A 15,934-nucleotide genomic window follows, 5' to 3' on the forward strand; every position below is an offset into this window, starting at 1 on the left:
ACTAACTACCACCCCAGCCTCACCCTGCACAGTCTCTATTCTGACTTATGCTGTTCCTCTTGCCCCACATTCCATCCCCGGACATCCTACCCAGCCCATAGACCCTTCGCAAGGCCTTGAAGCCCTGCATGGCCATCTCCTCTACACTCCGAATTCACTGTGCCCTTCTCTGATCACCACCCTCTATCCAGCCATGCTAACTTTTTTTATATTGGAGTATGATTGCTTTACAATATTGTGTTGGTTTCTGCTGTACAATGAAGTGAATCAGCTGTTTGTATATATACACCCCTCCCTCCTGGACCGCTCCCCCAGCATCCCCATCCCGCCTATCCAGGTCATCACAGAGCACCGAGCTGAGCTCCTTGTGCTATATGGCAGCTTCCCACTACTATCTGTTTTACACATGGTGGTGTACATATGTCAGTCCTCATCTCCCGATTTGTACCCCCCTCCCCTTCCCCCACCCTGTGCCGACATGTCTGTTCTCTACCTCTGTGTCTCTATTCTTGCTTTGGAAATAGGTTCATCTGTCCATTTTTCTAGAGTCCACATATATGCATTAATATATGATATTTGTTTTCTCTTTCTGACTTAATTCACTCTGCATGACAGATTCTAGGTCCATCCATGTCTCTACAAATGACCCCATTTTGTTCCTTTTAGTGCCAGCCATGCTAACTTTTAGATCTACTGAATCAAGTCAAGTTCATGTCCCTCATTTGTCAGATAAGAACCTATTACCAAAGAGATGGACGGGCCCCAAGTCACATGGCAGCAGGTGACGAGGCCACCACTACCTGCAGCTTCCTTGTTTGAGTGACAAGCATCCTGAACGCCACTCAACTCCAAAGGATGTTGTCAAGCCCTCAAAAGACACCCTGAGTTCAGGAACAGATGCTGCAGAGAAGCTTAGTGGGTTAGTCATAACTGCTACTGGATTTTACTCCTCTGTTTCTGCTCCACCTCCGTGGAGCCAGAAAGGAAACTGAAACCTACCGGCGACCAGGCCAAGGAGGTGTGAAATGTCCTTGTCCGAAAGAGATCTGGAACAGGGCTCAGAGTCTTGTGGCTAGAGGTGATGTCCTCAGGACCCAGGTTTGGACCAGCCAGAGACAGAGCCTGAGCTCTCGTGGGGCTCAGGAGGCTAAAAGGGGGACCCAGGAGAGGTGGGAGGGAGTGACCACCCCAAGCTTCGCCTGCTGGGCGCCCCCTCCATCCCAAGGCTATCGACTTGGTCCAGCCCTCACCTTTCTTGCCTGGATTACTGCCAAGGGCTCCTGACAGCCATGGCTGCCGTCGTCTCCTTGTTCAACTGTCCGCCATAAACTCAGAGCTGATCCTGCCACTCCCCTGCTGAAACCCTGTGAAAGAATCCACAGCCTTCACTGCTCAGAGTTCTGTGTGTGGCATTCTCAACCCTGACTCTCTGACACTGACGACAGCTGTTGTCCTGCCTGGCCTGCACATCTCTGGGCTGGGTCACGGCAGCCTTCCTCTGGAGAAACTCCTCTTTCCTACTCTCCGTGCATGTGGCTTGGATTGGCACCATCATGGAGAGCCATGTGCTCAGAAATGGACAACATGTATAATCTAGACCTCAGACCACAGTGATTGATTCAGGTTAGGTCATGAGAAGGTTCCTGAGACTTTTGCTGAGAATTTGAGAAAGAAGCAATTTCTTTCCACTGCGGTTGCAAAGCTGGTTGAGTAGGGGCCACTATATGGCAAGAGGCTGCTTGAGAATGACACCAACACAGAGAGAAGGTCTGAAACAAATTCCTGCCAGCGTCATCAGGGCACCTGGAACCAGCTATACCTGAAGCCGTCATTAACTCAAAGCTTTTAGTTACACAGTCCCAAATTCCTTTTTTTTTTTAATCCTTGAACCATTTTAAGTTAAGCTTTTGTCACCTGTAGCCAAAAGATTCTACTCCAATTTCCCTTTTAAGACTTCTCTCTCTTCCTTCCTATCTGTATCTCGCAGGTTCTTGTCCTTCAAAGAACCTAGGAGTGTATGGCCCAAATTCACAAGATACTTAATGACTCTGCTGGGACTTGAGCCAGCCTGATGGAAAGTTCGTCTATCTTACCTCCTTCACCTGGAACCCAAGAGACCAGCACAGTGCCTGCAAACTGGAAAGTCAAAAAATATGTGCTGGAAGAAATGGGAAGCTCTGAGTTTTTCTCTAACAGTTCATTACACTTTTCTGAAACAGTATATCCATCTTCTAAGTCTGTCTATCAATATCTTAGCATTGTAATCACTGACATTCAGCTGAAGCAACAGCTGGTCCATGAAACTCCATGCCACCCCCATCAGGATTAACTGCCCCATCTCTATGTTCCTGGAATATCCCAGGGGCACATCTACGTGGGAGATACCTTTGGTGCCCTGGGTCACATACTGGGCCCACCCGGATTTCCGCTGCAGCTGTGGTGTGGTTCCATTCATGTGGACAGAGCCCCACCTCGAGCACACACTGGATGTCTTTCCTTTTTTTTTTTTTAATATTTACTTCATTTATTTATTTGGCTGTACTGGGTGTTAGTTGCCACATGTGGGATCTTAGTTGTGGCATGCAGGATCTAGTTCCCTGAGCAGGGATCAAACTCAGGCCCCCTGGATTGGGAGCTTGGAATCTTAGCCACTGGACCACCAGGGAAGTGCCCTGTCTTTCCATTTCCCCCCCAGTTTCTGCTCCACAAGTTCTGCCTGGGAGTACTGGTAGGGATAACACCCCTGGGGACCCCACCTCCCCTTAGTAACTGGGGACAGGCATTTGTAGATCATTGCTCTAAGACTTTCTCCTCCAGAAAGACTGTTCTGGGAGGTCTTCTCTGAGGTCCCAGAGGGACTGAGCTTCCCCATGGCGACCTCAGTGACACACCCTCAAATTCCCTTTTCCTCCTTCCCTGTGTCAGTTCTCTGGTCTTTGAGATCAATCACTTCCCCAGTTAACCTCCTGCCCACATTTCTCTTCTCAAGCTCTGCCTCGAGGGAACCCAGACAGAGACAGCTTCTTAGTGCGAAGACAATCCCGTCCCACCTTGAGTGTGGCTGCTGGGGTCCAAGACTGTCTCCTGCACTGGGCTGTAAGCTCCTCAAACCTCCACAGCGCCCAGCACAGTGCTTGCAGATAAAAGCCAAGCTCCACTCTGCAGCACTGGCCCCTGCCAACCTCTCTGACCGCATTCAGACCCTCTCCCTCCCTGTCAGCTTGCACACCAGCCATCCTGACTTTCTTTTTTCTTTTGGGCTGCGCCATGTGGTATGTAGGCTCTTAGTTCCCTGACCAGGGATCGAACCCTTGCCCCCTGCATTTGAAGGGCAGAGTCCTAACCACTGGACCACCAAGGAAGTGCCTTACTCTTTCTTTCTTATTCTTCCTTGACTGCACTGCAATTTCCCCTGCCACAGGGCCTTTGTACAGCCACCCCCTTCACCTAGTTCACTCTCATTCTTTCCATTACCTCCTTGGCAAAGCCTTTGTGACTCCCTCAGACTATCATGGTAATAATAACAGCTAACACTCTAAATGAACTAAGTCATTTAATTCTCATAATAACAATCTGGGAGTAAGAACTCTTATCAGTATTCCCTTTTTTTTTTTTGCCAAACCACATGACTTATGAGATCTCAGTTTCCTGAGCAGGAATTGAACTCAGGCCACTGCAATGAAAGTACCAAATCCTAATCACAAGGCCACCAGGGAACTCCCTAGTATTACCATTTTAGAGACGAGAAAACTGAGATGTGAAAAAGCTAAATAATTTTCTAAAGTCATGGCAGTAGTACGGAGTAGAGTAGATATGAACCAAAGCAGACTGGCTCTAGAGTCCATGCAGTTGGGGCATTCTGGCACTATGGCTCTCCTTTAACATAAATCGCTGGTTTGCTTTTTGGGATATAATTCACATACCATAAAATCCACTCTTTTGAAGTATAAAAATCAGAATACATTTTAGTGCATTCAAGGCTGTGCAACTATCACCATTATCTAATTCCAGAAACATTTCCATCGCCCCCAAAAGAAACCCTGTACCCATTAGAAGTCTCCCCTCTCCCAGTCTCTGCAACCATCCGTCTTCTTTCTCTCTCTATGGATTTGCCTGTTCTGGATATTTCAAACAAATGACTCACACAACATGTGGCCTTTTGTCTGGCTACTTACACTTAGCATGTTTTTGAGGTTCATCCAAATTGCAGCATGTCTCAGTATTCCATTCCTTTTTATGGCTGAATAATATTCCACGATGTGGACAGACCATATTTTGTTTATCTAGTCACCAGCTGATGGACATGTAGGTGGTTTCCACCTTTTGGCTGTTGAGACTAGTGCTGCTATGAACGTGTGTACAGGCCTTTCTAAAATACATTCCTGCATTTGGCTGTGTTGGGTCTTAGATGCAGCGCGTGGGCTTCTTTAGCCGTGGCACATGGGCTCCAGAGCGCGCAGGCTCAGTACTCACGGCACACAGGTTTAGATGCCCTGTGGCACGTGGAACCTCAGTCCCCTGACCAGGGATCGCTCCCTGCATTGTCTCCTGCATTGGAAGGCATTCTCCCAACCACTGGACCCCCAGGGAAATCCCTGTGTACACGTCTTAGGTGGACACATGTCTTCAGTTTTCTTGGACATATACCTAAAAGTAGGATTGCTGGGTCATATGGTATATTAGGGCTTCTCAGGTGGCTCAGCAGGTAAAGAACCTGCCTGTAATTGCAGGAGAGGCAGGAAGCACAGGTTCAATCCTTAGGCTGGAAAGATCCCCTAGAGGAAGGCATGGCAACCCACTCCAGTATTCTTGCCAGGAGAATCCCACGGACAGAAGAGCCTGGCCGGCTACAGTCCATAGGGTCGCAAAAAGTCAGGCTACAGTCCATAGGGTCAGGCTACAGTCCATAGGGTCGCAAACAGTTGGACACAACCAAGTGACAGAGCATGCATGCACGCATGGTACATTATGTGATTATCTGTCTAATGTCTGTCTCTCATACTAGCTGTAAGCCCCATGTGGACAGGAACCAGGTCTCCATTTCATCCCCCATGCCTATAACATAGTCAATAATTATTTGAATGAATGAATGAACAGCAGATGCCCAGTAACCACCAGTGAGCTGGATACTCGGGGCTAGAATGATGGAGGTCCTGGGTTCCAGGCCCAGCACTACCTCTGTCCAGCTGTGTGTCTCCTGGCCAGAAGCTGGCTCTCTCTGGGCCTCCTATTTCCCTCAAGTATAATGGCGAAAGCAAGGCAGCCTGGCCCACCTCGAGCCAGCCTACAGAGGCCGGCTTCCCACTCACCACAGGCTCCTCCTCTCCATTTTGGTTGAGTTCGCCTTGTAGCCTCTCTCGCAGCTTCCCAAGTTCCGCCCGCAGGCTGCCCATCTCCTGCTCCTTGGTTTGCAGATCTGCCTCCAGTTCTACCTTCTGTTCAATCAGAGCCTTCCCCTGGGCCTCTACCACTGTGACGCGATGCCGGAGGTCGTGGTTGATCTTCATCAGCCGGGTCTGCTGCTGCTGCAGCTGTAGAGAGAGAAAGCCCACTGGACGAGGCCGCCACATACAGTAGCTCACGTTGTGCACTGAACAAGGGCAAACCGTCTACAGGCATGCCATTCATACTGTACACGCTTTGATTTGCTTGAAATTTGTTCACATTCTTACAACTCTGTTGATGCCAGAGATGGGCAATTTATATATTTACTATGATAATTTTATGCCAGGTGGAAGATAAGGGTCTTGTTAGTATATTATGACAATTTCCCAACAGAAGGAAGTAACACACTTTGAGAAAGGGGTGTCTTTTTTTAATTTAACCAGAGACAAAGTATAGGTTCTTGAAGGGGCCGGGACAATGCCAGGCCATGAAAGGGGTGGACTGGAGGAAGCCTCAGGGTCAGAAAAAGGCTGACCAGGCCCTGGAACTTCCTCAGTGTGTGGCAACAGTCAGGTCAGTGGGCATTGCCATGTTCCCTCCTACTGTTCCAGTGAAGACTTGGCTGAGGGGCCTATCCATAGCGACTGTTTCAGGGCTGGGCCCACCAAGCCACGGGCAGGATCCCTACATCATGGAGCCCATGGAGTGAGACCGAGCAGGAGAAGGGGAGCTTTCAGAGCGGAGGGTGGAGTCCCTTGCTGGTACCTACTGGCCAGGGGTGGACATGGCAGGCGGGGTTCAGCACTTACCGCCTCAACATCCTCGTTCTTCAGCCCCAGCTCCCGATCCTTGGCACGGATCTCATCTCGCTGTTTGTCCACCACCTCCTTCAGCTTCTTCATCACCTGCCGCTCCCGCTCTGACATGCCTAGAGAGGGGCGAGAGGGACCAGCAGGTGAGTCTACCTCCCTCTCCTGCTTAAACCATCGGTAGGGATTTCCCTGGTGGTCCAGTGGCTAAGACTCTGCACTCCCAATGCTGGTGGCGTGGGTTGGATCCCTGGTCAAGGAACTAGATCTCACATTTCCATTTCATGGCAAAGAATCTGCATGCTGCAACTAAGACCTGGCAAAGCTAAATAAATAAATATTTTTAAAATGTTCATAGCAGCATTATTTGTAATAGCCCCAAACTGGAAACTGCCAAAATGTCCGTCAGTAGTAGGATGAAAAGATAAACCTTGAGAGTGACAGGCAATGGAACGCTGCACAGCAGTGAGAAACAGCGACTACCAGCTGCATTTGAAATTGATCAAGTCAGTTATTTCTCCAGACACTCCCTGCTCCTCAAAGGAGACTCTTCAGCTGGAGTCCTAACTGCCAGGCCCCCAGACTGCTGATGGGGAATCACAGGGCCATCTGAGGGTTCTGGGCACTGGGTATCCCTCTCTCAAAACTCCTGGGCAACTGATGTGAGGCAGGACCTGGGCCTGGGGTAGTGGAACAAGAAGACATGACTAACATTTCCAGAAAAACCACACCTTAGACATAATGCTAGAGCGAGTGTGTGTGTGTATCTCTGTCTGCGTAGGGGAGGGGGTTCTGAAATCAGGTGCAGGCAGAATCTGTGAAAAATCCACAAAAACATTTGCTGTCTTCTCTCTGAGCCCCCATCCTGCAAAACCCCAGGGCAGGAGTATCAGGGGCTTAGCTCAATCAATTTAATCCTTGGCGGGTACATTCCACTCTGAGGAATCAGATGAGTAGAACTCAAGTGGGATGGAGGCAGGGAAGCATGAAGTCCAGAGAAAGGAAATCTGTATTTGGGACCCACCTACATCTGAGTTCCCCAACCAGGGACTGAACCTAGGCCACCAGAGTGAAAGCAGCCCGTCCTAACCACTGGACCACCAGGGAATTCCCAAAGAAAGGATTTTTTTTTTTTGGCCACACCACATGGCTTGCAGGATCTGTTCCCAGGCTGGGGGTTGAACCCGGGCCATGGCAGTGAATGTCCAGAATCTTAACCACTAGCCACCAGGGAACTCGCCATCCATCACCTTCATGGGTGTTGGTGGCTGTAGGATGGAGCAGTCAGAGAACACATGGTCAAGGGCTGGGAGTCTGGGGCTAGGCTACTTGGACTCATTCGCAGCTGACCTGGTGCCTGTTTTCTGACTTGCAAATGGGGGTCATGTGGTGGCCCCATCTGGGGGGCTCTTGTGAGGCTGCCTCTGTTAATCTACGTGAAGTGCTCACAACAGGCCTGGCCCAGAGTGAGTGTCTCCAAGTGTCATTTTATCTATAAAAGAGAAATACCAGTTCTCCCTGCTCCAAACGCTCTGCTAAGACACAGTCCGAGAGTGCTGGAGAAGTGGTTTGAAAAACTAAAAGGTTAAGTGTTTTGAAGAGATTCACAGACATAGATAAAAGCCGGGAGTTGTGTTGTTACTCCCTCAGTCGTGTCCAACTTTTTGTGACCCCGTGGACTGTAGCCTGCCAGACTCCTCTGCCCAGGGAATTTCCCAGGCAAGAATACTGGAGTGGGTTGTCATTTCCTTCTCCAGGGGATCTTCCCAACCCAGGGATCCAACCTGTGTCTCCTGTGCCTCCTGCCTTGGTAAAGGCTTCTTTACCATCTGAGCAATTATTTAAGTCACCCAACAATTCAAGACTCTGGGAGCTAAATTAACGAGACATTCAGGGGACTTCCCTGGCTCTCCAGTGGCTAAGACTCCATATTCCCACGCAGGGGGCCTGGGTTTGATCCCTGGTCAAGGAACTAGATCCTACATGCTGCAACTAAAAATCCTGCATGCTGCAATGAATATTGAAGATCCCAAATGCTGAAACTAAGACCCAGTGCACCCAAATAAATAAGTAAATAAAAATATTTAAGAAAAGAAACTGCACCCTTGTGCCCAAGGGTAGGGAGACTCTTAGGTGTAACTTACACTCCAGAGCTCACTGCCCTGCACGGACTTTATTTGGATTCCTCCTTTCCCTGTCCTGATCCCTCCACTTCCCCCAATAGTCTTGTCTAGGGGGGACATCCTTAATCAATCACCTGCAGGGGAACATCCTCATCTCAGGGTCTCCTTATAGAAGATGCTGATATAAACAGAGCTTAGCTCACTCTATCCTCAGAATACTTTACAAAGTAGGAATCCTGCTGTTCCCACTGTACAGTTGAAACTGCGGTGCACAGTAGCTAGTGAACTTACACAAGGTCACACAGCTGAGGAGTGGCACTACCAGGATTCAGGATTTAGGCACTGTTCAGGATTCTAGACAGCGTATTAATAAGCAGAGACATCACTTTCCCAACAAAGGTCCGTCTAGTCAATGCTATAGTTTTTCCAGTAGTCATGTATGGATGTGAGAGTTGGACCATAAAGAAGGCTGAGTGCCGAAGAAGTGATGCTTTCAAACTGTGGTGCTGGAGAAGACTCTTGGGAGTCCCTTGGACTGCAAGGAGATCAAACCAGTCAATCCTAAAGGAAAGCAACCCTGAACATTCATTGGAAGGACTGATGTTGAAGATGAAGCTCCAATACTTTGGTCACCTGATGCGAAGGTCCGACTCATTAGAAAAGACTCTGATGCTGGGAAAGATTGAAAGCAAAAGGAGAAGGGGGCCGCAGAGGATGAGATGGTTAGACAGCATCACTGACTCAATGGACATGAACTTGAGCAAACTCTGGGAGACAGCGGAGGACACAGGAGCCTGGTGTGCTGCAGTCCATGGGGTCGCAAAGAGTCAGCACGACTTAGCAACTGAACAACGACAACCAGGATTGAAACTCAGGTAGCCTGGCTCCAGGGTCCACACTCTCGCAACCACTTTATCACCCCTCAAAGTGCTCTATGTAAAATACACATCAGCCAACAATGGATGGGTGGATCAACAAAGTGTGGTCTACCCATACAATGGGATATTATTCTGCCTTAAAAAGGAAGGAAATTCTGACACATACAACATGGATGAAAGTCAAGGACATTTACGCTCAGTCAAGGACGTTTATGCTCAGTGAAGTAAACCAGTCACAAAAAGGCAGATATCGCATGATTCAATTTCTGTGAGATACCTGGAGTAGTCAAAATTATAGAGACAGAAAGTAGAATGCCAGTTGCCAGGGGCTAGGGGAGGGAGGCATGGAGAGTTATCATTTAACGGGACAGAGTTTTAGATCTGCAAGATGAGATGAGTTCTGGAGTTCGGCTGCACAATGTGAATGTACTAGACCCAGCTGAATTGTACACTGGGTAAGATGGTTAAGATGATAAATATTATGTACAGATTACTACAACAAAACATATATAAGACTTTCCTGGTGGTGCAGTGGATAAGAATCCACCTGCCAATGCAGGGGACACAGGTTCAATCCCCGGTCTGGGAAGATCCCACCTGCCACGGAGTAACTAAGCCCGCATGCCACAACTGCTTACTGAGCCCAAGCTCTAGGGCCTGCAAGCCACAACTACTGAGCCGGCATTCCTAGAGCCTGTGCTCCACAACAAGAGCAGCCCCCATTCAGAGCAACTAGAGAAAGCCCTAGCACAGCACTGAAGACCCAGCGCAGTCAAAAACAAATAAATAAAAATAAAACATATATGTATATTGGAGAAGGAAATGGCAACCCACTCCAGTACTCTTGCCTGGAGAATCCCTTGGACAGAGGAGCCGGGTGGGCTACAGTCCATGGGGTCACAAAGAGTCGGACACAATTTAGCAACTAAATATCGACAACAACATATAATATAACATTCAGTTCAGTTCAGTCCCTCAGTTGTGTCTGACTCTTTTCGACCCCATGAATCGCAGCACTTCAGGCCTCCTTGTCCATCACCCGGAGTTCACCCAGACTCACGTCCATCGAGTCAGTGATGCCATCCAGCCATCTCATCCTCTGGCGTCCCCTTCTCCTCCTGCCCCCAATCCCTCCCAGCATCAGAGTCTTTTCCAATGAGTCAACTCTTCGCATCAGGTGGCCAAAGTACTGGAGTTTCAGCTTTAGCATCATTCCTTCCAAAGAAATCCCAGGGCTGATCTCCTTCAGAATGGACTGATTGGATCTCCTTGCAGTCCAAGGGACTCTCAAGAGTCTGCTCCAACACCACAGTTCAAAAGCATGAATTCTTCGGTGCTCAGCTTTCTTCACAGTTCAACTTTCACATCCATACATGACCACTGGAAAAACTATAGCCTTGACTAGACGGACCTTTGTTGGCAAAGTAATGTCTCTGCTTTTCAATATGCTATCCAGGTTGGTCGTAACTTTTCTTCCAAGGAGTAAGCGTCTTTTAATTTCATGTCTGCAGTCACCATCTGCAGTGATTATACATAAATAAATAAACTACCAAATTTCAAAGACTTAATATGAAAAAAATGCAAAATATCCTATGGATAATTATTGATTTGGCTGTATCATGCAGTTTGCAGGATCTTGGTTCCCTGACTAGTACTGAACCCAGACCCTTGGCAGTGAAAGCGTGCAGTCCTGAGCACTGGACCACCTTGGAATTCCTCTACTGATGATTTTTTAAATTGATAACATGTTGAAGGATGATACCTTGGGCCTATTGGTTTAAATTGGAATTACTTTCACCTTTTTACTTTTTTAAATGCCACCCCTAGAAAAATTATAGTCATATCTGTGACTTGCCTACAGTTTTTGGTAAAAGGTAAAAGATGTCTCAGCTTCCCTTCAGACAATGGCTAAGTGGTCAGTCTTCAGCCTCTCCTAGTGACAAGAGTTGTTTGTCCAGAGCCCAGGAGTTTTTCTCCAGAGGCCTGAGCATATTTTTGTTCCCCCACCCCCCATCGTTTCCATATCTGTAATTCATCTCAGCATGTGCTAACTAGTAGTTTCCAAGTGCTGACAGGACGGTTTCCAAATACAAGAGGCAGTAAAGTGCTTTTTCATCTGGAGACTTTCGGGGAGCTGGAGACGAGAGACTGGCGGGTGCTCTGAGCCCAGCGCCCAGTATCGATGGCTGGGAAAGCACCACTGTTCCAGGCGGGTTGGCTCTTATTTTTGTTTTGCTTTTCTTTTTTAATTACTTTATTTATTTATTTTTGGCTGAGCCGGGTCTTCTGGCTGTGTGGGCTTTTCTCTAGTAGCAGTGAGCGGGGGCTCCTCTCCAGTTGTGCTGCTTGGGCTTCTCACTGCGGTGGCTTCTCTCGTTGCAGAGCACAGGCTTCAGTCGCCGCAGGGCATGAGCTCAACAGTTGCAGCTCCCAGGCTCTAAAGCACAGACTCGGCAGTTGTGGCTTAGCTGCTCTGTAGCACGTGGGATCTTCCTGGATCAGGGAGGGAACCTGTGTCTCCTAAATTGGTAGGTGGATTCTTTATCCCTGAGCCGACAGGGAAGCCCTCTTTTTTCTTTTCATAGTGTTTTTTAAAAATTATTTTTTGGCTGCCCTGCGCGGCATGTGGGATCTTCGTTCCGCAACTAGGACTCGAACCCACACCCCTGGCCATGGAAGCCAGAGTCTCAACCACTGCACCGCCAGGCAAGTTCCAGGGCCGGCTCTTCTAAGCAGGCACCCCACCCCCTCATCCCCTATATCTCTAGTTTGCCCCAAGTGATGCCCAACACATAGTCTAACTTCATGGGGGCACCTCTCCCCAGGAACCCTCTGTCCTGTGTCTGTTCCTCTCCAAGGTGGAAGAAATGCTCTTGTCCCTGTTATGTTCCCATAGCTTCCTGTGCAAAATAAAAATAACCGTGAGAGGCATGCCTGGCATCCGCCCAGTTTCTCCACTTGGGTGGGGGCTGCAGCCGTGCAGAACACCCGAGCCTCCCTGAGCTCAGCCCTGGGAGCTGGACCCACGTGAGATGCCAATTAAGTGCGTCTCAGATGGCACCTGTGTGGGCTGTCTGATGAAGAGCCCAGCAGGGACACAGAGAGCCGAGGCACAGCCCTCCCACACAGAGGGTGCCACGTATACACAGATGCAACGAGCCCCGAGAAAGCAGCTCCGGGTGTTGGGACCCACACCTGGCAGACCCGAGGCCTCTGGGGCATCACTGGGGCAGGCAGGGGAGTTCCCACATCATCCCTGGAGCCTACTGGGTGACCTCCAGAAATATCACAAACCAAAAGATGGCGAAGGGTGCCTCGTGAAGTCCAACAGTTACCACAGGCTGCAGCAAGTCCACTTGGAGGTATATACCTCTCAAAGCACCGCAAACAGGGACTTCCCTGGGGGTCTGGTGGATAAGACTCCACGCTCCCAATGCAGGGGACCTCGGTTCCATCCCTGGTCGGGGAACTAAGAGCCCAAATGCCCCAGCTAGAGAAGCCTGAGTGCAGCAACGAAGACACAGGACAGCCACGATTTATTTAAAAGAAAACAAAAAACACCAAAAACATTATGTCCACATAAAACATATACCAGAACCTTCACAGTGGCATTCTTTACAACACCCGCAAGTTGGAAACAAGCCCGCGTCCGTCAGTGGAGGCATGGATAAAAACAAAATGTTGTCCAAACAGATAAGGGAATATTATTAAGCCATGAAGAGGAAGGCTGCACCCCCTCAGCCTGTTTTCCTCCTCTTTTTCAAAAAGGAGATTGGATAACAATAGCTCATAGTGACAATAGTTAAAAACTTTCAGCGTGTGGGCACCACGTACTATTTTAAGCAGTTTACATGTATTAATTCATTTAATCCTCACAACAATCTGATGACAGAGACAGGGTTATCTGCCCCATTTTCACATGGGGCACTTAGGCACACCAAGGTCAAATGACTTGAGCAAGGTCACTCAGCAGGTAACTATCAGGTTAGGAATCACCCCTGGTTAGCACGCTTTGAGCACCAATGCTTATCACTGCTAAGACTTTTGTTTTCACTGCACCGTTCATGTCTCAACAAAGGAAACCCATGGACAAGAGGACGGCAGCACCTGGATCAAACATTTCCTTTCTCCTTGGTCCCTACGGTCCTTATACAGTGCGGTACTTTATACTCACGAGAGTTGTAACCTCTGAACTTCAGGTCTCCTCCCTGGAAGTCCATTCCCCTTCATAACAAACATGAGGAGGGGTTTGTGTCAGGACCCAAGGAGTTTACTCAGACTAAAGAGATGGCTCTAGGACTTCCCTGGGGGTCCAGTGGCTAAGACTTCAAGCTCCTAATGCAGGGGGCCCAGGTTTGATCCCTTTTCAGGGGACTAGATTAGACATGCTACAACTAAGAGTTTGCCTGCTGTAACTAAAGATCTCAAGTGCCCTAAGCTGAAGCAGCTCATCAGGAACCAGACCAAATCTTCCTGTGTTTGCTTCCCCAGCACCAGCAGAGGGCCTGGAGTGAAGGTTCTAGATAACTGTTAATAAGATCAATGACAGCTGGGGTGCTCCAGCGCCATTAAGATCTGGGTGGCCATCCCGGCTTGCTCATTGTTAAACGTGTGCCCATGACATGTACATCAAATCTCTTCCTAGCACATTCAGAATAAAATCCAAACCTAGGTCTCTAAGGGGCTATGTGATCTGATCCTTGCTGGCCCCTCTGACTTCATCTTTAACCACCTTTGGCCTTCTGTGATGCTGGTCTGTGATGCTGGTCTCCTTGGCTTTCCATAAACAGTCATGCCCGAGGGCCTTCGTACCTGCTTTCCCCTCAAGATATTTGCATGGCTCGCTCCATGACTTAACTAGGGCTCAGATGTCACCTCATTAGACAGGCCCTCCTTGATCACTGTATCTAAAAAAGCTCCTCACCAAGTCAACTCTATCATATTCCACCCACCTTCCTTTTCAGTTCTTCCACAACGTGGGTCAGAATCAGGACTGTGCTATCTGTTTACATATTTATCGTCTATCTCTTCTGCACTAGAACATAAGCTTCATGAGGGCTGGGGCTTTGTCTTGTCCAAGATGTATCCCCAGTGCCTGGAAAAGAGTCTGGAAAAGTGAGGAACCTCTAACAATTTATTAAATGAACTGCTCAGTTTCATCACCTGTAAGCCAGACTACACAATTTCTCTCGGGCAGAGTGATGGCGGGAACGGCTTCCCCGGTGGCACAGTGGTAAATAACCCGCCTGACAATGCAAGAGACACAGGTTTGATCCCTGGTCTGGCAAGATCCCCTGAAGGAGAAAATGGCCACCCACTCCAGTATTCCTGCCTGGGAAATCCCATGGACAGAGGAGCCTGGTGGGCTACAGTCCATGGGGTCACAAAAAGTCGAACGCGACTGAGCACGCACGCCTGGCATGTGATGGTGTAAATGCACGTGACATGAGACACAACGCTTGGGACCATCCTCAGGACTCACTGGTGATACTGGTGATGACGATGGGAAGTGCCTTTCCCCTCACCTCCCGTGCCAGCCCCTCCCTTACCTTCGTGTTTCTGGAACTCCTCCTCGGAGAAGCTGACGTCCTTGTGGGAGAGGTTGGTCATGAGCTGCTTGTTCTCCTCCTGCAGCTGGGCGATCTGAGAAAGGAGGTCTTGTGCTTCCCCTCGCCACACGTCCTCCACCAGCTCCAGCTCCTGCAAGGGCGAGGGGCCAGTGTGAGTCACTCACTGCCTGCCCAGGGCAACAGCCTCACCCACCCTACCCCGACACTCAGGAGCAGCTCAGAGATGCTGGAGCTTTGGGGTTGTTCCCTTCTCCGCAAGAACCAGGCATCAGCAGGTGAGAAGTTCAGGCATCTCCAGCCTACAAGGCAACTTCACAAAAACTAGAAGACGCCCTTCCTCTGGGCAAAGCCCGCACTTACACTGTTAGGCCCCAGGCAGGTTAGAACTGCCCTGAAGACAACCACGGCACCGGATCTGCACCTTTTAACAACCCAGACAGGAGACAGAGGATGGAGGGGCAGCCCCAGGTTACAGGGGCCTGAACGTACCTGCCCTCTAGGGAGGTCACATCCCTGATCCTCAGACAGACTTTCCATCCCAGCAGGACACACCTCTTTCCAAGAGACAGAGAGGGCTGCAAAGATCCCAAGGATGTTCCCTGGGCCTGAAGCTCCTAGTATACCTGAAACAGGCACCTCTTCAAGTAGCCTTGAGCAACTAACTTTAGAACTCTGAGCCTCAGCTTCCCTTAGCTGGGGAGCCCTAATATCAAGGCTCACAGTGAAGAAAACAAAAACACTAATTTGAAAAGATACATGCACCCTTCTGTTTACAGTAACATTATTTACAATCAAGATCTGGAAGCAACCTGAGTGTCCACTGATAGATGAGTGGATAAAGAAGATAAGGTCTATTTACACAATGGAATATTACTGAGCTTTAAAAAGAATGAAATCTTGCCATCTGTGACACCGGTGGACCTAGAGGGTATGACGCTAAGTGGAATGAGATAGACAGAGAAAGACAAATACCACATGATTGCAGTTATTTGCAGAATCTACAAACAACATAGATACAGAGAACAAACAGGTGGTTGCCAGAAGGGAGGGGACTGGAAAGGGAGTGAAACACGTGAGAGGGGTTAAGAGGTACAAACCTCCAGTTACAAAATAAATAAGCCACAGGGATGTAACACATAGCATAAGGAATACAGTCACTAGTATTGCAA

The 15,934-nt window shown here is 48.9% G+C and overlaps 1 protein-coding gene across 9 annotated transcripts in view; it reads right to left on the reverse strand.

Moving 5' to 3' along the window:
- The window catches only part of RILPL1 (Rab interacting lysosomal protein like 1), a 42,385-nt gene that overhangs the window by 19,650 nt on the left and 6,801 nt on the right, over nucleotides 1-15,934 (reverse strand). For 6 of the 9 annotated variants that reach the window (XR_011467457.1, XM_070386286.1, XM_070386285.1 and 3 more), the window contains exons 2-5: nucleotides 14,745-14,895; nucleotides 6,195-6,313; nucleotides 5,310-5,531; nucleotides 1,251-1,364 (exon numbers count right to left, since the gene is read on the reverse strand). Coding sequence is in view for 8 of the 9 variants with exons in the window: in XM_070386286.1 (XP_070242387.1) it covers nucleotides 1,251-1,364; nucleotides 5,310-5,531; nucleotides 6,195-6,313; nucleotides 14,745-14,895 (606 nt within the window). In the remaining variant the exon portion in view is untranslated. The remainder of the gene's footprint in view (nucleotides 1-1,250; nucleotides 1,365-5,309; nucleotides 5,532-6,194; nucleotides 6,314-14,744; nucleotides 14,896-15,934) is intronic. The other 3 variants (XM_070386289.1, XM_070386288.1, XM_070386291.1) reach the window with 1 other exon arrangement.

The sequence above is a fragment of the Bos mutus genome, chromosome 17 (assembly GCF_027580195.1).
Source record: "Bos mutus isolate GX-2022 chromosome 17, NWIPB_WYAK_1.1, whole genome shotgun sequence".
Lineage (NCBI taxonomy): Eukaryota > Metazoa > Chordata > Mammalia > Artiodactyla > Bovidae > Bos > Bos mutus.